The sequence below is a fragment of the Peromyscus californicus genome, unplaced genomic scaffold (genome assembly GCF_007827085.1).
Source record: "Peromyscus californicus insignis strain IS unplaced genomic scaffold, ASM782708v3 Scaffold_2__1_contigs__length_46816999, whole genome shotgun sequence".
NCBI classification, from domain to species: Eukaryota; Metazoa; Chordata; class Mammalia; order Rodentia; family Cricetidae; genus Peromyscus; species Peromyscus californicus.
In genome coordinates, this window is record NW_026294540.1 from 14,265,802 (window position 1) to 14,289,449 (window position 23,648).

The 23,648-nt window shown below is 45.2% G+C and overlaps 1 protein-coding gene across 1 annotated transcript in view; it reads left to right on the forward strand.

Annotated features, from left to right (window-relative positions):
- Kntc1 (kinetochore associated 1) overlaps positions 1-18,918 on the forward strand; it is a 90,356-nt gene extending 71,438 nt beyond the window's left edge. The window contains 8 exon segments of the mRNA XM_052755408.1: positions 2,460-2,514; positions 2,721-2,784; positions 3,494-3,623; positions 4,535-4,624; positions 5,101-5,246; positions 6,571-6,661; positions 16,600-16,761; positions 18,784-18,918. Coding sequence (XP_052611368.1) covers positions 2,460-2,514; positions 2,721-2,784; positions 3,494-3,623; positions 4,535-4,624; positions 5,101-5,246; positions 6,571-6,661; positions 16,600-16,629 — 606 coding nt within the window. The 3' untranslated portion in view covers positions 16,630-16,761; positions 18,784-18,918.
- The last annotated feature ends 4,730 nt before the right edge of the window (positions 18,919-23,648 follow it).

The following is a 23,648-nucleotide window of genomic DNA, read 5'->3' on the forward strand; positions in this document are numbered from 1 at the left end:
GTTCCCTGGCTTCAGGAGTCATTTGGGACTACTCTAGCCTTTGTCACAGAATGATTTATTTTGATTACACATTGGACTGCCCCCTCGTAGACCTTGAAGATCTTTCAGGTTGGAGCCTTTATCTGTTCTCTCTTCTTCAGTCTCCTGAGTTGTGCGCCTACGTAATCCTTGTACAGAAGTAGATCATTTAGGGGCCAGTGAGAGACGGCTCAGTGGTAAAGGCACTTGCCAGCAAGCCTGACAACTGGAGTTCGAATCCTGGGTCCCACATGGTAGTTGTCCTCCGACTGTGGTGCATCACTTGCTCACAATAAATAAAATCATAATTTTTTTTTCTGATAGTTAAAAGGAGGTTTATTTTGGGGTAACTTACAGCCAGTAAAGGGATTGGTTACAGGATCTGGGAGAGGTGAGGTTCAGTCCAGCGTGGTTCTCTGGAGAACTCTGACTCAGTCTGCCATCCAGTATTCAGGATCACGAGAAGCCAAGAGGGCTGACCGAAAATCATAATTTTTTTAAAGGTTTTAAAAATAAGTAGGTAATTTATTCTTAGTTCATTAGAATTGTAGAATATACTAAGGAAAACATTAAAACTCTCCTGTACTGAGTGAGATGTGGTGGAACATGCCTTTAAGCCCAGCACTTGGGAGGCAGAGGCAGATGGATCTCTATGAGTTCAAGGCCAGCCTGGTCTATGTAATGAGTTCCAGGTCAGCCAAGGCTGTTACACAGGGAAACCCTGTCTCAAAAAAACAAAAACAATAAAATTCTCCTTTACTAATCCTTCTGGAAGTACTTTGCTGTTATAAAAGCATACTGGTGTCTGTGTGCATATGTGTACAGACATAAATGCAGGCATGTTTTAAAGTGCTATTTTTCTTTAATTGTGTGTGTGTGTGTGTGTGTGTGTGTGTGTGTGTGTGTGTGTGTGTGTATGTGTGTGTACCCGCGCGCGCGCGCGTGCATGAGTAAAGTGCCTGAGGAGGCCAGAAACTGGAGTTACAGGCAGTTGTGAGCCACCTGACATGGATGCTGGGAACTGAGGTTCTTTCATCTGTGTGAGCAGCCAAAACCCTTAACCACTGAGTTGTCACTCTAGCCCTTAAGGTGGTGTTTCCGTATAACAGGAGATTGTTCAGTCTCAGGACACATAGATCTATCTTGGTTTATTACGGTAAAATTCACCCTTTTCAAAGGCATATCATTAAGTGGCTTTTACTGTATTTACGGAGTTGAACAGCCATCACTATTAGCTAATACTAGGATGTTTTCCCCACTTCAGAAAGAAACCTCAGAGCTGGGACTGTAGCTTGGGGTAGCATACATGAGGCCCTAGGTTTAGGCCCCAGTACTGCCAAAAAAAGAAAAAGAGCCCCATATCTGATAGCCATCCTTCCCTTCATCCAACCCCTAGTGACTCCTGACCCCTGTATGGATTTGTTTGTTTTAGACATTTCACATCACATGGCTCACACAATATGTGATCATCCATGTCTGGCTTCTCTCCTATAGCTAAACACTACATTGTAGCATTTTCATTCTTCATTTCTTTTATTACCAAGTAATATATGCAAATATAGCAGACCCTTGATTTCTGTGAGTGTTAGTTCTAGGACACCACCACCCTGCAGATTCCATAGTCTTTGCCTGAGTCCCATATGTGAAAAAGCATACTATTTGCATGTATCATACCCACTTCCTTCTATAAATTTATTTATTTATTTATTTATTTATTTATTTATTTATTTTTTAAGGATTTATTTATTATGTATACAGTGTTCTGCCTGCATGTATGCCTGCAGGCCTGAAGAGGGAACCAGATCTCATTATAGATGGTTGTGAGCCACCATGTGGTTGCTGGGAATTGAACTCATGACCTCTGGAAGAACAGGCAGTGCTCCTAACTGCTGAGCCATCTCTCCAGCTCCCTAAATTTATTTATTTATTTATTTATTTATTTATTTATTTGTTTGTTTGTTTGTTTGTTTGTTTGTTTGTTTTGTTTTTTCGAGACAGGGTTTCTCTGTGTAGCTTTGCGCCTCTCCTGGAACTCACTTGGTAGCCCAGGCTGGCCTCGAACTCACAGAGATCCGCCTGGCTCTGCCTCCCGAGTGCTGGGATTAAAGGCATGTGCCACCACCGCCCGGCCCTAAATTTATTTTTTATTCCATTTTACTTAGTTATTTTGTGTGGGTGCGTGTGTATCACACTGTGTGAGTGGCCGTCAGAGGACAACTTGTGGGGGTCAGGTCTCACTTTCCACCATCTGGGTCTCTGGATCAAACTGAGGTCGTCTAGCTTGGCAGCAGACACCTGTACCCACTGAGCCACCTCACCAGGGTGTGTGTTTAAGAAAGATGTCATCTCTACATTACCCTGAACACTGTACAAATTGCTGTAGAAATAAAACAATTTCTAGTGTTCTGGACATGGGTTCCTCAGTGCCCATATTTCCACAGGTTCCATACTTCAGCAAGGCTTGGCAGCGTGTGATCCAGATTCCTCTGCTGTCAGGTAAGCTGCTGGCCTCTGAACACTCACAGTAGCGTTTTGGGGTTGTTTTGTGGTAAGACAGGGCTTTGCACTGTAGCCCAGGCTAGCTTTAAGCAGTGTTCCTGCTCAGCCTGCCAGGGGCTGGGGTTGCAGGGTGAGCCACCCTGCCGGGCTGACCGTAGCAATGACGTTTGAGTGCCTGTGCGTGTGTCTCCTGTTTTCTTCAGCCTCCTGTCCTTTGAGACCCAGTCAGGTATCAGATTGCTGCGAGAGCCTCATCGCCATCCTAGAGTGAGTAGACGTGTGTTCTCTTATGAGAAAGTAAGACCTGTGGCTTTGAAGTTCCTTCCCAGTCGGGGTCTCTGAACCCGGGGGGGGGGGGGGGGGGGGGGGGGGGGGGGCGGCGTAGCCATGGCTACTTCTCGGTGTCAGTTACCTGTCACCACCATTCTTCGAGTGTGCTGAAAGTTTTCCCCGAAGCTGATGGGCACAACACTCAGGGATTAGTGCCTGATGGAATTGCAGGGTCCCAGGGCCTCCTCCTGCTGAGTCCTGCAGTGCTGGCACATGGATCCTGGGCATCTAAAAGTTTTGCTTGTTTGTTTTTTTTGCCCCACCACCTGCCTCAGACAGGGTCTCTCTTTGTAGCCCTGGCTGTCCTGGAACCCGCTCTGTAGACCAGGCTGGCCTGATCCTCCTGCCTCTGCCTCCCAGGTGCTGGGACTGCTCTCAAAGGCTCATTCCTTATGAGTAAGAATGTGCTGTGTACCAGCACTTAGGCATTTAGAGTAAGAATGTGCTGTGTACCAGCACTTAGGCGTTTGGAGTAAGAATGTGCTGTGTACCAGCACTTAGGCATTTAGAGTAAGAATGTGCTGTGTACCAGCACTTAGGCGTTTAGAGTGGTTGACAGTGGACCAGAAGCTCTGTGGAAAGTGAGAAAGGCTAATGTGGTCTAGGAATCCGTCAAGCTGCTAACTAATTACTGCCTCTCTCCAAGATGCCCAGTTTCAGATGACCTCGACATGATGGGAGTCGCCAAGCAGTATGTCCAGTTAGAGCTTCCGGCCTTCGCACTGGCTTGTCTGATGCTCATGCCCCACTCCGAAAGAAGACACCAGCAGATTAAGGTATCTTGTATGTTGTTCCTCTTGAGTTGCCAGGACACACCGCCTGTCCTTCAAAAGAGTGCATTTCCTTTCACCAAACCTGTAAAGCATGCATACTCGGTATGGGTGAGGCAGGCTAATGGGAACCAACGAGATTGATTGACTTGGAGCTGAAGGATATCGTAAAATGAGTTTGGACATTATTCCGTTATCTGGAAACTGATCTTCTTGGCTGAGCAGAGTGAAGCAAGAAAAGCAGCGTTTTAGTGGGATTGCCCTCAGGTCAGGGGTGGCACAGGCATCGTATTTTTTCAAATTTTTTGTTGTTTTTGTTTTCTTTTCTTTTTCAACACAGGGTTTCTCTGTGTATCTGTGGCTGTCCTGGAACTGTAGACCAGGCTGGCCTCAAACTCAGAGATGAGCCTGACTCTGCCTCCCAAGTGCTGGGATTAAAGGCGTGTGCCATCACCACCACCCAGCTCATTTTTTTTCAGTTTTGAATAGAACTGATGAATGTCTAGTTTAAGGAAAAGTGTGTATAGAGGAGAGTTACAGAGCTCCAGGGAACACCACTCTCCTTCCTTTCGAGCTAGTTGTGTCCTTCCTTCCTCTCCCCCACCCCTTCCCCCACCTCTTTCTTGATTGAGACTGTGGTCTCCTGTGTCCCAGGCTGGCCTCCAATTCACTGTGTGGCCAAGGACGACCTTCCTCCACCTGAGTGCTGTGACTATAGGCAGACTCCATTGTGTCCAGTTTCTTAAGTCTGGGGCTAGAACCTGAGGCTTGGTGCCCCTGGGCAGACACTCTACCAACTGGGTTCATGCCCAGCTCCCAAATTAAAGAATCCTAAAGAGTTTTTAAAAACCTTCCAGACTTGACAGCAATTAGTAGTAATAATCCTTTTTAATTATGCTTTAATTTTTTTCGCCTAGAATTTCCTGGATTCATGTGATGCTCAGATCATTTTACAGCAATTAGAAGAATATCTGAACACTGGCCAGCTAGCAGGATTTTCACATCAAGTAAGGATTTCATTTCATTTTTCTATGTCTGGTCAGAGAAAGCAGTTCTTATCCCCCAAATAATATTCTTTCACTCTTATTAAAAGCTTAGGTTTTTAATAGTCAGGTCCCTGGCTGGGGATGTGACTTAGTGGTAGAGCACTCGCCTAGCATACTCAAGAGCCTGGATTCAATCCCCAGGATTACATAAAAATAAAAATAAAAAAACAAGTGTCATGGTGGTTTACTGTTGTGCCCACTGGAGAAATTGTACCCATAAATACTTGTAATTAGATCCTCTTCCTCACTTAAACAAAAAATCCCCAAGTGGGTAACAACAATAGGTTTTGTATTTGTGTACTGCACTAAGCCCCATGGTCTTCTCCCAGAGGCTTAATCCCAAAGAACTGATAATTCAACTCTGCCAGAAATTTGTCATTGACGAAAGACTTAAAATTAAACACATTTCTGATATAATGATGACTTTCGTCCCATAGATTAGAAGTCTGATTCTGAATCATGTCATAAATAAGAAGGAATTTGGAATTTTGGCAAAGACGAAATATTTTCCATTGTTGAAATGGCATATGATAGACGCCAACAATATCACTGATTTGGTAAACTATTTGGCAAATGACTTGAGGTAAGTTAACATGGGGGAACTCCAATTTACCATAGAATTTCCTTACAATGTGTCTTGACTCTGGAGGCAAACGGCTGTTATAAAGCTGTGTGGTCGTAACTGAAAGCTGCAGTGTTAACCTGCAGCATGCCTACACATTCGCAGGAGTGCGTTTTCCTGCAGCTTGCAACCTCGAGACATGAATCTGTCATCCAGTAATTAAAGGAGCTGTCTGGACCCTCAAAATAGGTTTCTCACAGTCCTGCTCTGAACCCTAAATTACATCTTTATTCTTAACGCTTGTTTGGCATGCTGCTGGCCTTATGTAACACACCAATTTTGCTAAGCTCGTTAGCTTTCTACACCCACAAGTTTAGAAACAGTGAGTTGCTTGAGCCAGAGCCACAATTGGATGCGAAAGTAAGAAGGAAATAGCAGCTGACACTTTAGAAGGGAAAGTACAGTCACAGGCAGGTCATGGCTCTGTCCTCCAGCTGGCCACTCAGGGGTGCCCTGTGTAAGCATTGCAGCTGGGATGGAAGGGATCCTGGCAGTCAGGAGCCAAAGAACACCACAGAGTCGCAGTAAGCATAGCCGCTTACAGCCCTGCTCCAGAGAAAGATTCCCAATGTAATAACTGCTCCATCAGGGGAGGGTTTCCCCAGCGAGGTTGTTACAGGTCCGCTCCACTCCTGGCTCCAGCTAAAAGTTGTTACTTCTCTGCTCCACACCACTGCAGGGGAAGAAGGTCTCACCCAAACTTCATTGAAGTGATTCATTGGGAGGGAAGAATCCAGGAGGGTGGCTGCCTCTGCCAGGGTGGAAAAAGGCAGCAACAAACTGAACAGGGCTTGTATAGGGCTTCCTAGGGGCGGAGTTTTCCCAGGGTGGAGATTTTCAGGGTGGAAATTGGTCAGATTTCAATCCTTGAGCTTGGGCAAGCTCAGACATTGGCTGGATTTTGTACTCAAGGATTGATTGTTTTTGTTGGTCTGGGGTAGTGTGTTTCCTTGGCTCTGGTTTCAGGGCCAAAGTGTATTTCTTTCACTGGCCCTTTTTAACCTTTTGGCTCCAGTTTCAGGGCCAGAGTGGGTTTTTTTGGCTGGCCTTTTTACCCTACACCCTGTCTCCTTTACACCTCATGATTCTAGCTGTCTGTTCATCCTTGGGATCCCGTCATGACTACATTGTTGTATGTGGATATATGGTATTTTTTGAGTTAAAATTGATCTGTATAATAAACTGTATGTATGTGAAGAATACAGCTTGATACATTTACCATCTCTATTATTGAGGTCATCACCACAGGAATCACCCCCAACTGTCTTGTTCTTTCTGGTTCCAGTTTAGATGAAGCATCAGCTTTGATAACTGAGTATTCAAAGCATTGTGGGAAACCTATGCCACCAGATGCTGCTCCTTGTGAAATCCTGAAGGTAAAGCTAGCTAATTATTGCTTCAATTCAAATCTGAGACCATTTATATATATTTTTTAATTAATTAATTATAGTGTGTGTGTTTGTGAGTGTGTATGTACACTCGTGCTCATATGCACACTCGTGTTCATATGCACACACTTGTAGAGGTCAGTCCTTCCACTGTGGATTCTGGGGTCAGATTCCGGTTGCTGAGTTTACATGACAAGCACTTACATGTGCTAATAAGCATCTTGCCAGCCTTGCCGTTTCTATCTCTAGTCTTGCAGCTGACTACATTTTCTAGCAATAATCATGTTTTTATGTGCGTGCACATTCATTTATCATATAACTGGTTTCCTTCTGAGCGCTGTGTTATCTACACAAACCCAGATGGTCTCAGTGTGTCACCCAGTGTTCCAGTGTGTCCTCTGGATACAGGTGGAAGACACAGAAGCCTGAGTCTGCTGTTGGTGCAGTAAAGAACACAAGTGTGTTCTTTAAACGGGAGTGCATGCTGAAGCAGTGGTTCTCAACCTTCCTAACACCACGATCCTTAACAGCACAGCAGTTCCTCATGCTGTGGTGACCCCCAACCATAAAATTATTTTTGTTGCTACTTCATAACTGTAACTTTGCTACTGTCATGGATCCATATGATTACCAGGGGATCATGACCCACAGGTTGAGAACCACTGCACTAAGAGTGATTAAAAAGTATGTGTGGTGAGTACACATACTTTATGATCATTTATGATCATTAGCCCTTTTGTTGTTCTGAGACAGCGTTTCTCTGTGTAGCTCTGGGTGTCCTGGAATTCACTCTGTACCAGGCCGCCCTCGAACTCACAGAGATCTGCCTGCCTCTGCCTGTGGAGGACTGGGATTAAAGGCGAGCGCTACTCAGCTTCCTTATCAGCTACTATGTGCACGTCGTTATCTATGCTACATCTTGTTTGTTGATACCAGCATCCGCATGAACAAGAGCAGTGCATTGTACTAGGATACTACAGCAACCATGATGTCACTAAAGCCCCACAGGCTAAGTGACCAGCCCGAGTCATTAGCTGCCTAATGGTCCAGCTGTGAATGGAGCCCCAGGGCCTCTTGACATGCTCCAGTGCACCTGAACTTTGTTACCTTCCATAGAGAACTAGCTGCGTTCATGTCCAGTCAGTTGTGCTCTGTGGATATGTTGGTTAGACACTGTTGTGGCAAATACCGAGGAGAACCAGTTCAAAGGAGCAAAGATTGGTTTTGGCTCCGTTTCAAAGATTGCAGTCCATGGCCATGGCTCATCTTCATCCTGGGGCCAGACAAAACTGCTCATCCCAAGATTGAAAGAGGCAGACAGAGAGTGGCAGGGGCAGGAAACACCTGTCAGGGCACAGCCTAGTGTGCTGAGTCCTCTAACCCCGCCCATCTCCAGGTGCCACCACCTCCAGTGAGGCCAGCAGACTGACATACAGTGAATGCCACGGGGTAGAGATCAGTGACACCCAGTGCTGACACCATGACAGCACAGTATTAAATAAAAAAATGAGAACATTGATGGAGACAACTTTGTAGCCCCTAAAGTTCATTTCACACCTGTCTTCAAACTCGAGATGCTTTCATACGTGTATATTCACACTGGCCGTAGGTTCTGTAGCTTATCTAACAATTTTCTATTTAAAATCTGAAGCTAGGGCTGGCAAGATGGCTTAGCAGGGAAGAGCAGCCGCTGCCAGGCCTGATGATATGAGCTTAATTCCCAAGACCCACAGAGCTGTCCTCTGACACCCGTGCGCGCGTGTACACACACACACACACACAAAATGTAATAATAATGATAATGAAGCCCTGACACTCATGAGTTATGCTTCTGTTTTTTTCCCCCATTTAGATATTTCTTGGTGGATCATAGTAAATCACACGATTTTTTTCAAAAACAAAGAGGAAGTTTGGAGTCTGCTGTTAACCATATTTATTGCAGTATATAAATTGTGCAATCTATATTTCATTATCCTGAAAAGAATAACTAAGACATTCAATATTAACTATGACTTAAGTATCCCACATGCTGAATTAATAAATATTTTAATATTGGTTCCTTGTGTAATTTGGAGTCTCAGTTTTTTGTATTGTACATGAAAGAAACAAAATGTAAAAACAGTTCACTCTCAAGCTGGAGAGGAGTCTCAGCAGTTAAGAGCACTGACTGCATTTCCAGAGGACTTAGTTCAGTTCTCAGCACCACATGGCAGCTCAGAACCATTTAAATCCAGTTCCCAGGAATCTGATGCCCTCTTCTGGCCTCCATGGGCACCAGGCGCACATGGTGCACATACATATATCCATACAGCCAAAACACTCATACAGATAGAGTAAAAATAGTCCACCCTTCTCTTGATAAAGAGTCCTGTACTTAGCCAGACGTTGGTGGTGCATGCCTTTAATCCCAGCACTTGGGAGGCAGAGCCAGGCGGATCTCTGAGTTCGAGGCCAGCCTGGTCTACAGAGTGAGATCCAGGACAGGCACCAAAACTGCACAGTGAAACCCTGTCTCAAAAATAAAAATTAAAAAAAAAATCCTGTCTTGGGGTGAATGATGGCCCAGCTGGTAAAGTCCTGCTGAGCAAGCACAAGGAAGGGAATTCAGGTCCCCAACATCCTCATAAGAAGCCCAGGACTGTGGCTTGTGCTTGTTTAGACAGCAGATCCCTGAAGACTGCTGACTGCTAGTCAGCCATTCTAGGAAATGACATGCTTCAGGCTCAGTGAGAGATGCTGTGTCAGAAACTAAGATGGAGAACAGTTGAATGAGACACTCCAGGTCAACCTATCATACATGTCTTTGTGAACATGCGTGCAAACAGGTATACACAGTTGTAAAAATTGCCCTGAGAGTATTCTCAGTCGGTGTTTATATAATTTTAGTCTTGGAGCATGTCAGTCAATTGCCATATTTTTGGCATTCATTCCAATCTTTTTGCCATACAAAAAGATGGAAACCACCCTGCTACGCTAGGCAGAAAAAGGGTTGAATGCCAGGGATTGCCTACAAAGGTATTAAAGGAACTGAAAGAGTGCCAGGCACGGGCTGGAGAGATGGCTCAGTGGCTAAGAGGTCCTCCCAGATGAGGAGTCTGTACCATCACCCGGGAAGGTGGTGTCTAGGTAAGATGGCCTGGCAATCTAGAGGTTAGATCAAGCCTCCTGACACAGGGAAACCCCAGGACTGCCTGTGAGAGACACAGGAAAAGCGATGACACGCATCTGTGTGGTGGTATTTTACTTATACTGAAATGTGATTTTAATTGTATGTTAATAAATAAAGTTGTCTGGGGGTCAGAGCTATTAGAGTCATAGCAAATGCATGGCGGCGGTGGCACACGCCTTTAAGGACCTGGAGGGCGGTACATTCAGACAGTGACGAGACAGTCACATGTTTGGGTTTACAACCAATGACAAGACAAAACAAAAAGACTTTAAAGACAGACACACAGGAAGTAGGTCCTTTTCGGAGAGCTCTCTTGGCTGGAGAGGATCCCTGAATCAGGAAGGATGAGGCTCTTAGCTCTGACCTCTTGGCTTTCTTCTCTGAATTGGCTCTGTGTTTCTTATTTTATAAGACCGTTGGTTACATCTACACATCTGTGCCCACCCTGTGGTGTTTCCAACACCTTTTCAAGACACAATTGCTTGCATGCTGGTTTGCTGGCCACTCACTCCCTGGACTGCTCATCAGCCCCAGTTATTCCTGAAGTGAATTCTTTCTTCCCCTTTGGGGATCTTAGGCCTATGCCATGAGATATATTCCTGTCAAATTAAGAGAAATTGACTAGGTGCTGGAGAGATGGCTCAGAGGTTAAGAGCACTGGCTGCTCTTCCATAGGTCCTGAGTTCAATTCCCAGCAACCACATGGTGGCTCACAACCATCTGTAATGAGATCTGGCGCCCTCTTCTGGCCTGCAGGCGTACATGCAGACAGAACACTGTATACATAATAAATAAATAAAATCTTTTAAAAAAAAGAGAAATTGACTAAGCAGCTTAGTGATAACTTTCAGGAAAATTAAGTTAAAAGACTTGTTTAAGACGGGCGGTGGTGGCGCACGCCTTTAATCCCAGCACTCGGGAGGCAGAGGCAGGCGGATGATCTCTGTGAGTTCGAGGCCAGCCTGGTCTACAAAGTGAGTTCCAGGAAAGGCGCAAAACTACACAGAGAAACCCTGTCTTGAAAAACCAAAAAAAAAAAGACTTGTTTAAAGTATTTGAAAAATGCATACAGAAAAATAAAGTAATTGGTGGATTTTTGTCCCCTTTTAAAAGGTTACCTAAGGCTAGGCTGGAAAGAGTCTTACTGTGAAGCCCTGGCTGCCTGGAACTCACTGTTTAGACCCTGTTGTCCTCAGACTCACAAAGATCCGCCTGCCTCTGCCTCCATAAGGCCAAGAGTAAAGGTGTGCGCCACCATACCGCACCAATAAAGCTACTTTTAAAAAATGGACTATTATCGTTTTTTGTTTTCCTTGGCCTTAGTCATGTGGCCTGGCTGACCTAACTGTGTAGCTCAAAATGACTTCAACCTTTACAGTTTTCCTGCCTCTGCCTCCCATACCCACCTTAAAGTTACTTTTAAATCATTGGGCTAGAGCTGGTGAGTTAGCTGAGTAGATAAAGTCACCTGCCACTAAACCTGATAACCTGCGTTTATCCCCGGGACCCACATGAAAGAAGTTTCAGGATCATCTTTGACTGTTTAGGGACTTCTAGGCCAGTCTGGGATACATGAGATTGTCTAAAAAGTAAAATAAAAATTGTCTCTTAGCTGAGCATGGTGTTATGTGCCTTTAATTCACATATCTGGAAGGTAGAGGCAGGAGGATCTTTAAAAAAAAAAAAAGAAAGGAAATAATGTAGACCAGCCAAGAATATAGCCCTGTGATGAGAACTCCTACGTACGTGTCCCACGCTCTAAAGTCAATCTCTGGTATTGTTGGTGTCAGGTTTGTGTGATTTGCCCTCTAAATTCACCTCAAAAACAAAAGTAAGGTGGTACTCCAGCTTCCCGGAGATAGAATATACGTGTTTTGTGCTATTCCTCGTAAGTACAAGTATAAGCTGTGGTGGTATTGTGTTCCCCAAAATATTGTGTACCCTAATAAACTTATCTGGGATCAGAGAACAGAATAGCCACTAGATACTTAGGATAGGCAATGGTAGCACACGCCTTTAATCCTAGCATTCCAGAGGCAGAAAGCCATCTGTTCAAGGATACAGCCAAGCATGGTGACTCAACGCCTTTAATCCCAGAAAGCGAGTCTTTAATCCCAGGGAGTGGTGGTAGAAAGCAGAAAGTTATATAAGGTGTGAGGACCAGAAACTAGAAGCATTTGGCCTGGTTAAGCTTTTAGGTTTTGAGCAGCACAGTTCAGCTGAGAGCCATTTGGATATGAGGACACAGAGGCTTCCAGTCTGAGGAAACAAGATCAGCTGAGAAGTTGGCCAGGTGAGGTTAGCTGTGGCTTGTTCTGTCTCTCTGATCTTCTAGCATTTCACCCCAATAACTGGCCCCGGGTTTGATTTTATTAAGAACTTTGGTGATTCCTGCTACAATAAGCTCTACACACGAGACTGAAAAGTGGAGAGATACAGATGGCCAGGGACCTCAGAGCCCAGTGCACCACACATTTGTTGGTGGCACCTTGCTATGTGGCCCCAGGTTCTCTTGACACACACTGATGAGCGCTGCTGGAAAAGCAGTAGCCAGGGGACCAGGACAGAAGCAGCCTGATGAGGCGGCGTCTGTGCTCATCCGGGCAGAAGCACAGCGCCACCCCAGCACGACATCTAGCAGTATGCTTCAGACGGGTGAGTTACTGCAGCCAGGTACATGTCAGTAAAGCTGGAAAGGTAACCTGTGAGTGAAGCTGTCTGCAAGGCTACAGGAGAATCTACTGTTTGGGGACGGAGGTTTGATCTGGGAGAGAAATGTTCTGGTATGTGCCATGTTAGTATTAACTTTCTGTTAGGAATACTCATTTAGCCAGGCAGCAGAGGCAGGTGGATCTCTGTGAGTTTGAGGCCAGCCTGGTCTACAGAACCAGTTCCAGGACAGCCAGGGCTACACAGAGAAACCCTGTCTCAAAACAAATAATTAAAATTTAAAACCTCATTTGGTTGGTTTTAGCTCTGGCTGGCCTGGAACTTACTGTGTAGACTGTCTGGGCTAGAAGTCCACGGGATTTTCCTTGTCTCTGCCTTCTGCCTGCTGGGATTACAGTGTTGTATGATATTGTTTGTGCTCTGACAAATAAAGCGTGCCTAGAGATCAGACAAGCAAAGCAGCCACCAGAGACTTCTTAACTCTACCAAATCTCAAACTGAATGAGTCAGCCTGTCCAAGAATTCTCAGACTGAATGGGCCCAAGATCCTGTCTCCACCCACCTTATATTCCTGTCTCTACCTCCGTAGTGCTGGGATTAAAGACGTGCACCACCACCACCACCTGGCTCTGTTTCTCTTTTAGATGGAATCAATCTCGTGTAGCCCCAGGTGGCTTTGAACTCCAGATCTTCCTGCTGCTTCCAAGTGCTGGGATTAAAGCTGTTTGCCGCCATTGCCTGGCCTCTATGGTTAACTAGTGGCTAGCTCTGCCCTCTGATCTCTAAGCAAGCTTTATTTGTCAGAACACAAACAAAATATCACACAACATGACAGCATAAATCACAACTGTTAGTTTTGAGTTCATCTTCCTCCTGCATCTAGGGTATGGGTGTGCACCACCAGATCCAGACAGTATGCTTTTAAGTTTTTATTTTCCATGAGGAAACACTGTATATTTTTTCAAGAAGTAGACAGTCAATGATAACTGAAGAAATGAGAAGAATGCATTTCATACATACTCAGCAACATGGGAATTTAGCACAAAAGTGGGCAAGCATGAATCAAGGCAGCAGAAACCAATACAACAGCAGCAACTTGATATATATATATATATAATTCATCAGAAAAAAAGTAATTACACTAGCCAAGCTTTTTTAAAGATTTTATTTTATTTTTTAATTATGTGCGTGCATGTGTGTGTAAGTGTAGGTGTTCTTGGCAGCGAGAGGAGGCTGTTGCATCCCCTAGAATTAAAAGTGGTTGTGAGCTACTTGAATGACTGCTGGGAATTGAAGTTTTAATCCCTGCATGTGCTCTTAATCTGCTGAGCCATCTCTCCAACCCCTACAATAAGCCATTTTGTTTCGTTGGAGGCAGGGTTTCACTGTGTAGCCCTGGCTGTCCTGGAATTCTCTTTGTGAACCAGGCTGTCCTCAAAATCAGAGATCTGCCTGCCTCTGCCTCCTGAGAGCGGGGATCCTGACATGCTGTAAGTCTTTAAAAATAAAGCGTTTTTAATCTTTCTAATTCTCAGGAAAGATCTTATGTTGTTCAGGCTGGCCTCGAACTTCCTATGGTTTCCAGGAGTGATCCTTAGCTTCCCATGTGTTGGGATGGCAGGCAGGTGCCACTGTGCCCAGGTAAAAGTTTTGTTTTTAATGGTTGTGTGTTCTGTCATTGGTACTGTAAAAAGGCCACAGGCTCGAGAGCCAGGCATGCTCAGGTTACAAAACTGCTTGTAAACTGTGGGTATATTAGCTAGACTGGATTGTTTAGTATTCCTGAGTACATTTTCATATCCATAGTGTGGGAATAATATACCTCCTGCATGGTCTGGGAGGAAAAATGTAGGATATTACACATTCTCAGTATCGCTGTGTCACTCACTGTTGAATGTCCTCTAGACATTTAGATGGAGGATGAGATAGTCCCATTAGTCTAAGCTGACCCCACACTTGCTATGTAGCAAATGATAACTTCCAACTCCTCCTTTCCTACCTGTACTCCCAAATTTTGGGATTACAGACATGTCCCACCATGCCCAACTATTTAAAATGCACTAATTTTTTTTTTTGCTTTATTTTAAATATTAGCTGGGCATGGTGGTGCAAACTTTTAATCCTAGCACCCTGTTGGAGCCCATTTAGGCTTTACCCAGCAGGTCTGCATGATTGGATGATTGGGCCACGGGCCCGAGTATCAGGTGTCTGCGATGGTCTGCACTTGGCTGTGCTGGGGGGAGGTCTTTTGCTCCAGCCCTTGGCGTTCCTTTTAAAACCGTAGGGCAGAGACAGTCAGGATTAGAACTGATGGATTAGGATCCAGGTCCTCTCGAGGCTATCCTGTATTTTCTGTTTCTCTCCCCGCTATCCTAATATTTCCTGTCGCCTCTACTTGAGAGTATACTGTGGGGAAATGTGAGGGTGGGATGGCTCCCCACAGCACCCAGGAGGCAGACAGGTAGATCTCTGTGACTTCTAGGCCATCCAAGGTTACATACTGAGACCCTGTCTCTACCACACCCTCCAAAAATATATTTAATTGTGTATGTGCCTGTGCCCACACACATGCGTGAGATATCGGCAGAAGACAGCACCAAATCCCCTGGAGCTGGAATTACAGGCAGTCCTAAGCTGCCATATGTAGGTGCTGGGAATCCATCTCTGGTCCCCTGAATACAAGAGGGCTCTTTTAGGTGGAGCCTGACTAACGGGTTTCTACAAATTCTCATATTTGGAGTCGTTGCTGTAAGATGCTTTCTCAGGGCCAGTGAAATGGCTACGAGGGGAAAGGTGCTTGTTGCAAAATGTGGGTCACCTGAAATTGATTCCCAGGACCTACATGGTAGGAGAGGACCCACTCTTAAAAGTTGTCCTCTGACCTCTACACGCATGCCGTGACACATATATGCTCCCCTACCCCCCTACACACATACACAAAGGGTTTTTTTAATTATTTATTTAGATTTATTTTATGTATGTTGGTGTGAAGGTGTCAGATTCCTGGAGTTGCAGACAGTTGTGAGCTGCCGTTTGGGTGCTGGGAATAGAACCCAGGTCCTCCGGAAGAGCAGCCAGTGCTCTTAACCACTGAGCTATCTCTCCAGCGCCCCACAAAGGGTTTTTTAAAGATACATTCCTAGGAACAGACTGGATACTTCCTACCTGTACTGCACATTGCTGAACTACATGTATGCATTTCAAAAGGTCTTCATGTCCTTTCCTGCTAGTAATGCAATAGTCTTTACTATATTATCCCCTGAACAATCTTGTCTTTCAAAAAACCTGTTAATCTCATAGGTGAACATGATGTCTCATTATATACATTTACATTTGTATTTCTTTAATATTCGTAATCTGTCTAGGATGTAGCTCAGTTGCTAAAGTACTTTCCAGCATGTCAAAACCCTGGACTTGCATAAACTGGGCTTGTTGGCCCATGCCTGTAATCCTAGCTCTTGGGCAGTGGAGGCAGGAGGATGGGAGTTCCAGATCATCCTCTGCTGTACAGTGAGTTTAAAAGGCTTTCGTGGACTACACACGGTAAGAAGGCTCAGCAGATAAAGACACTTGCCACCAAGCCTAGTGACCTGAATTGGAACCCCGGGTCCTACACATGGGGGAAAGAAAGAATCAACTCCCATAAACTGGCCTCTGACCTCCACACGTGTTCATCCTCCCAAATAAATGAATGAATTTAATTTTAAGATACATATTTATTTATTTATTTATTTGTAATGGCATCTTAACCCAAAAGAAGGCTGAATTCACAAGTGTGCTGTGTGCACTTGCTGACAAATGTGCAAACACCAGCAGGGATCACATGGGGGCACTAGAATGTAACAATTGGAAATGAGTCTACAGGTTTTGCTAAACATGGAGCTCAGCCAAAAGGAGCTCTTTCCCAATCTTCACTTTGGTTTCCCTGGGCAGAATAAGATTCTGACAGGGTAGAGGGTTTACCAGAGAGGTCATGTTTGAGAACATAAATATACACGCAAATACACAGTTCGAGGATTTCTATTGTGACATTGATTATAACTTGACTGTGTGATTGTTTTTCTTGTTCTGTGTGTTTCCTATGCAGTCATTGCTCTATTTCCTATGGCTACTGTAACATAAGCCAGATCCTGCCACAGCCTACCTCAGGCTGTTCACTGCCTCCCCCGTTCCCTTACCGTAAAACCCACGGTGCTAGCTCTGGCACACCAAAACCTGTCCAAACTGCAAACGGGTGATCTCCAGGAAGGTGAGTGCAGAAAGCCTCTTGTTTCGTAGAGCTACCACCAAAAACACCCCCCCCCAACTGAAGGTGTAGTGCACACCTGCAGTCCTAGTGCTGAGATGGTGGCAGAGGCAGAAGGATCTTGAGTTCAAGGCCCGCCTGGGCTATATAGCAAGTTTCAGATAAGCCAAGTGTCTTAGGGTTTCTATTGCTGTGAAGAGACACCATGACCACGGCAACTCTTACAAAGGAAAAACATTGAATTGAGGTGGTGGCTTACAGTTTCAGAGGTTCAGTCCACCATCATCCTGGCGGGGAGTGTGGCAGCCACATGGGCAGACAGATATGGCTACATCTTGATCAGAGGGCAACAGGAAGTGGGCTGAGTATCACACTGAGTATATAGGAGACCTCAAAGCCCACCTCCACAGTGACACACTTCCTCCAACACGGCTATATCTGTTCCAGCAAGGCCACAGCTCCCAATACTGCCACTCCCTTTGAGGGACATTTTCTTTCAAATCACCACACCAAGACTCCATAGTGAGACTATCTGAGGAATACAAAGTAAGGAGAGCGAGATAGCTCAGTGAGTAAAAGCTCTTCCCTCCACGCCTGGTGACCTGAGTTCAATCCCCAGGACCCCCATGGTGGAAGGGAGGAACTGACTACTGCAAGTTGTTCTCTGACCTCCACATTATACTATGGTGCGCGCGCACACACACACACACACACACACACACACACACACACACACACACACAATATACCTTTAAAGCCCCAAATATATAAATAAAAGCACACCTTAACCAAAGGTCACATTTTTTTTTCTTCATAGTTATCAAGAATAAAAACAGTTTACTTACTCTTTTAAAAATCCAAATACTTCGGAGACGCCCACCGCCCAGAATAACACGGGCTATTGCCACCATTGTTGGTTGGCCTCCAGAGCTTGGTGGTAAAACACTATTGCTGAAGACACCACACACTTTGGTCACAGGACATGGAGAAATCAAGCTGGTACTAAATAGGAAGCTTCCTCCCTCCCTGTTGGCAACCTTTCACAGGACTAGAAGGCGCTCTATAGGTTGTTGGGGGTGGGAGGGGGTCATCAGTCGTTTTACCCAGCTATGAACCCTGTGAGCTACTGTAATGACCCACATGTCAAGACACATGTCAAGATAGCCTCATGTGTGCAATAGTGGCTTGATTATTATGGGGGCAACCAACCACTTTCTGCTTGGATTTAAGGCCTGGTCACAGGAGGAAATGAATGCATACCTATGACTGTAATTCTGGCCAAGAACCCATGGTTGGTAAACACGCCAGGCGTGAACTTACTCATATTTTTTTTCTAAATGGACACAGTATCAATCCCTCTAAATTTGTATACTGATTGATTAGTACAGCTCTTAGGCCTCATTAGTTTCTTTGTTGGTTAATTCAAATTTCACAACTGACCGAAGTGGAAATAATAAGTGTCGGTGGCATGCTCCGCCTCAAACAGGACATTTATATCACCCCAGCTAAGGCTCAGGAAACATGATGGAAGGGGGATGGAGAGACTGTAAGAGCCAGAGGGCAGGGAAGACTGAAGCAGAGCACTGTTTTCCAGCCAGGACTGCTGTACTCAGGAAGTCTACGCGGCTGAGGTTGCCTGAACAAGGGCAAGCCAGTTGCCAGGCATGGTGGTACATGCCTTTAATCCCAACACTGGGAGGCAGAGGCAGGTTGATCTCAGTGAGTTCAAGATCAGCCTGGTCTACAGATCAAGTTCCAGGACAGTCAGGGCTACACAGAGAAACCCTGTCTCAATATACCAAACAAGTAAACAAACAAACAAAAAACAAGCCAGTTAATATTCCTTTAAATATTTATGAAATTACTGAATTTTTGGCTACTCTTTCTCAAGATAAAATTAACCTTGAATGTTTCGCAGTCACATGGACAAATGACACAGGATGAAAAGGGGGAAGTTAGAACTGACTGACTTCAGGGAACATGTTGAATGTTTGAGACTTACGTGTACCCTTCCGTCCTCTACAGTGGAATAAGGCAGCTAAGGTTTCGGTCCCAAGAATGGAGTCACGTGAGGAGAATTCTGAGTGTTGGTGAGAAAACGCCAAGAAAACAAGGGTCTTGTGACCTCAGTGTCTTCAAAACACAGAATTGTTCTTGGAACGTGTTTTTGTGCTTCTCCCAGGTGCAGTGGATAGAAGTGAGTTTATTCAGATTACTCATTATTACTTGATGGATGGTGTTATTCAATTAAAATTTTAAACTATTCCTTATATGCCTCTATGGAAAAATATGTTTTGCCATTTGTGGCTTGTTGTTGTGGTTGTATACAGTTTGAACTCATGAGAGCTTTATTCGTATGATTTCTCTTAACCCTTAGAGTATGAATTGTCTGAAGCCCTGAATCGGGTTAACTGGTGCATGAGGCTTTAGTCCACCTCATTTATGGGCTCCACTCTCCAAGGTCCCACCACCTCTGGAGTGGTGACAACATTGGGTCCTCTGGAACTTTAGTTAGGGATCTAAGTTTCCATGGGGTGCTGGAAATAGAACCCAGGTCCTCAGGAAGAGCAGTTCTTGACTACTGAGCCATCTCTCCAGCCCCATGATGAATTGCCTGAGTAAAAGACTTGGCCTATTTGAAAGCCCACAGAGAGTGGCCTCTTTGGCACAAGACACTAACATCACCCAGGAGTTTGCATGGGTTTAGCAACCTGTGAAGATTGAGACCCTCTCTCTCTCTTTTTTGTTTTGTTTTGTTTTTTGTTTTTTTGTTGTTTTTGTTTTTCGAGATAGAGTTTCTCTGTGTAGCTTTGTGCCTTTCCTGGAACTTGCTTTAGAGACCAGGCTGGCCTCGAACTCACAGAGATCCTGGCTCTGCCTCCTGAGTGCTGGGATTAAAGGCATGCGCCACCACCACCCGGCTTTTTTTTTTTTTTTTAAGATTTTATTTATTTATTATTTATACAGTGTTCTGTCTGCACGTGTCCCTGCAGGCCAGAAGAGGGCACCAGATCTCATTACAGATGGTTGTGAGCCACCATGTGGTTGCTGGGAATTGAACTCAGGACCTTTGGAAGAGCAAGCAGTGCTCTTAACCTCTGAGTCATCTCTCCAGCCCGACCCTCTCTCTTGAGGAGCCAATACACACACTCGGGTATGTCTTCCTCTCTGTAACTCTCTTCGAGAAGCCTCACCCATGCTTCTCTCCTCTCAGTGCCTCTCTCTCTGGACGCCTGAGCTTGAGCTGAAGTTAGAATATCTTGGGCTGGTGAGGTGGCTCAGCGGGTAAAGGAGGTAGGGCTGATGATCTGAATTCAAACCTGAGACCCACATGAAAGACGGAGATAACTGACCCCCGCAGTTGTCCTCTGACCCTCACATGCGTGTCAAGAAATGCATGCACACGCCGGGCGGTGGTGGCGCATGCCTTTAATCCCAGCACTCGGGAGGCAGAGCCAGGCGGATCTCTGTGAGTTCGAGGCCAGCCTGGACTACCAAGTGAGTTTCAGGAAAGGCGCAAAGCTACACAGAGAAACCCTGTCTCGAAAAACCAAAAACAAAAAAAAAAAAAAAATGCATGCACACATACACACACACACACACACACACACACACACACACACACACTCTCTCTCAAAGTAAGTAAATAAATGTACTAGAAACAATTGTAGAGCCAGGTAATGGGAAGGATATGCACTGTGTAGGAAGAAATGGGATGTTTGTTGTGTTGGAAGAGCTGATGTGGAGAAAGAGAAAGAAGGAAGAGCTATTACTTCAAAAACAAAACTGTTGACTCATTTTTTTCCAGGGTTCTTTATATAGGCTTCATTATTACCATTTTAAGTCAGAAATGGTCACATGACACATACACAGCCCATACTATCTTTCAGGCCTCAAAAAAGGGAAGTAGTGATTTACAAAATTTCTGCCTCTACTTCCTGCCTCATGATGTCACATGCCTGCACTTGTTGGTGTCGTGGTCATATGGGGTCATATGTCTAGGAAACTTTCTTCATCAAACCCTGGGAACCCGCTCCATCATGTGTCTTTGTCTGTTTTAGTGACTCGTGGCCATTCGTGATATCCAAATGGCAGTTCTAGGGTTATAAATTTACTATGTGAAAATTACAAACTGGCCGGGTGGTGGTGGCGCACACCACCCAGTACACAGGAGGCAGAGGCAGGGGGATTTCTGTGAGTTTGAGGCTAGCCTGGTCTACAGAGCTAATTCCAGGACAGCCAGAGCTACACAGAGAAACCCTGTCTCGAAACACGCTCCCCAGCAAAAATACAAACTGTGTATACTGGGCTGGTGTGTCTCCATGGTAACCTGTTTGCATCTCATGCATGAGGCCAGGGGTTCAATCCCCAGCACTTCCGACAACAAAATAATTCTGCAATGTAGTATTTTGCTAGGAGGCCTTTTTTTAGGAAGTTACTTTCTTGTGCCTCAATTGAGGTTCATGGTTATGGTGATATTTTATTTGTACTGAAATGTGATTTTAAAGATTTATTTATTTATGTATACAGTGTTCTGCCTACATGCCTGCAGGCCAGAAGAGGGCACCACATCTCATTGTAGATAGCTGTGAGCCAAGCTGTGGTTGCTGGGAATTGAACTCTGGACCTTTGGAAGAACAGCTAGTGCTCTTAACCTCTGAGCCATCTCTCCAGCCCGTGATTTTATTTGTATGTTAATAAATAAAGTTGCCTGGGGGTCAGAGCTAATATCAAGCCATAGATGAAGTCTGGCAGTGATAGCACACGCCCTTAATCCCAATCACATAACAGGCAGATCTCTGTGTGTTCAAGGATACCACCAGCATGGAGACACACACCTTTAATCTCAATACCAACCATAGAAGACCTGGAGGTCTGTATAGACAGGCAGTGACGAGGAGGTCATGTGGTTGGGTTTGCAACCAATGAGAAGGCAGAACAGAAAGTCAATAAATAGGACAAACACACAGGAAGTACTGTTGCGGAGAGGTAGGACAGCAGCGGGCAGTGAAGGGTAAGGTTTTTAATCTCAGCTCTTAGCTATTGCTCTGACTTCTTGGCTTTTAACTCTGTATTTGGCTCTGTGTTTCTTTGACACATGGTGATATTTTCCAGTTTTAATTTTCACTTGTGAGCTTGCAGGGAACAGGGAGTGCATCTGATAAGAGAAAAAATTAAAAGTATGTATGATAAAGGTTGTAAAATAGTGAAAAAGAGGCCAGGCACATGGTGGTACACGCCTTTAATCCCAGCACTCGGGAGGCAGAGGCAGGTGGATTTCTGTGAGTTGAAGGCCAGCCTGGTCTACAAAGAGAGCTCCAGGCCAGCCTGGGATCATAGTGAGACCTTGTGTGGTGATTTAATGAGGAATATCCCGCATGGGTTCAGGTATTTGAACACTTGGCTCCCAGGCAGTGGAGCCGTTAGGGGAGGTGGTGCAGCCTTGTTGGAGGAAGTACGTCCTGAGGTTGGGCTTTGAGTGTCTATAGGCTCGTCCCACTTCAGTGTCTTGTTTTCTGCCTTATGTTTGCCTTTGAAGATAAGCTTTCTTGGCTTCCTACTCCTGCCACCATGCCCATCTCCTGCTACTGTGCGCTCCTACCATGATGGACTCGCACTTTCTGGAACTGTAAGTCAAAATGAACTTTCTTTCATATTTTGCTTTTATTCATGGTGTTTTATTACAGCAGCAAAAAGTAACTCATACATCCTGTCTCAAACAAAACAAAAAACCTACACGGGAAATAAAAAGAAGGGTGTGATGGTTGTGTGTTTGTTGGTGGGGGCGGAATAGCTGTTGATGTTTATGGAGGGGTCCTTTGTTTTATTTTGTTTCTGTTCTAAAGATAGAACCCAGAGCCTTTGACTTTCCAGGCAAGCACTCTACCACTGAGCTACATCCCCCAGCCCAAGAGAAGAGAACTTGGGAGTAAAATGAGAAGGAATTGACAGAAACTTGGTGAGTGTGTAGTGTTGGCAGAATCCCTTCCAACAGCTTCCTTAGGTCTCTAAAGAAGCAGGGGACTGCTCAGTGTCTTTCCCTGTGTTTGCTCCAAACACCTTGGTGTTCCTTTCCTGGGAGTGCCAACCATTGATTGCCAATAATCAGAGCTTCAAACAACAGGCATTTGTTCTCTCCCTGTTCTGGAGGCCAGATGTTAGGGTTTGACCCTTCAGTGCCTCTCACAGGCTCCCCACCTAATGGAACTGTTTTGAAGATGAGGGAGTTTTGGAAGTGGGGCCTGTGTTCCCTGCTTCCTGGTTGGCTGTGATACGCTACTACACATTCCCACCACCATGAATACCGCCATGCCTTCCCTGTACAGTGGACTCAAAGCCTTCTAACACTGTGAGCCAGAGCAAATCTGGGCTGGCTAATTTGACGTCAATGTGACACAAGCTAGAATCACCTGAGAGGAGGGAATCCCAGCTGAGACATTTGCCTCCACAAGATCAAGCTGTAGGCAAGCTTGTAGTGATAGAATTCTGCCCTTACTCCAGCTGCATGACCGTACATGCGCAGTTCAGGAGTTAAGCAAAAGGTCTTGCATCTTAGGTCATCAGTGTGTGATGGTGACTATGTGCTCCTGCGTGGTCACTCCATCAGTGCATGAGTGGTGTAGCTCTGTAGGCCTACCTGTGCCTTAAGAGCCGTGACCCAGAACCCACCCTCTCTCTCTGTTCTGTTCTCGCTTCTCCCCACCATCTTTCCCTCTCTCTGCACGTGCTCCTTTCCCAGGCCTGGTTCTTCTTCCCCACCCCTCTTCCTCCTAATAAAGCTCGGCTACTAGGTAGTTGTGGCCGTGGCTCGGGACCTTTTCGCATGGCAACCAGTGCCGTTTATCATTCTTATCACATAGGGAATTTTCATAATTAGTGATTGATGGAAG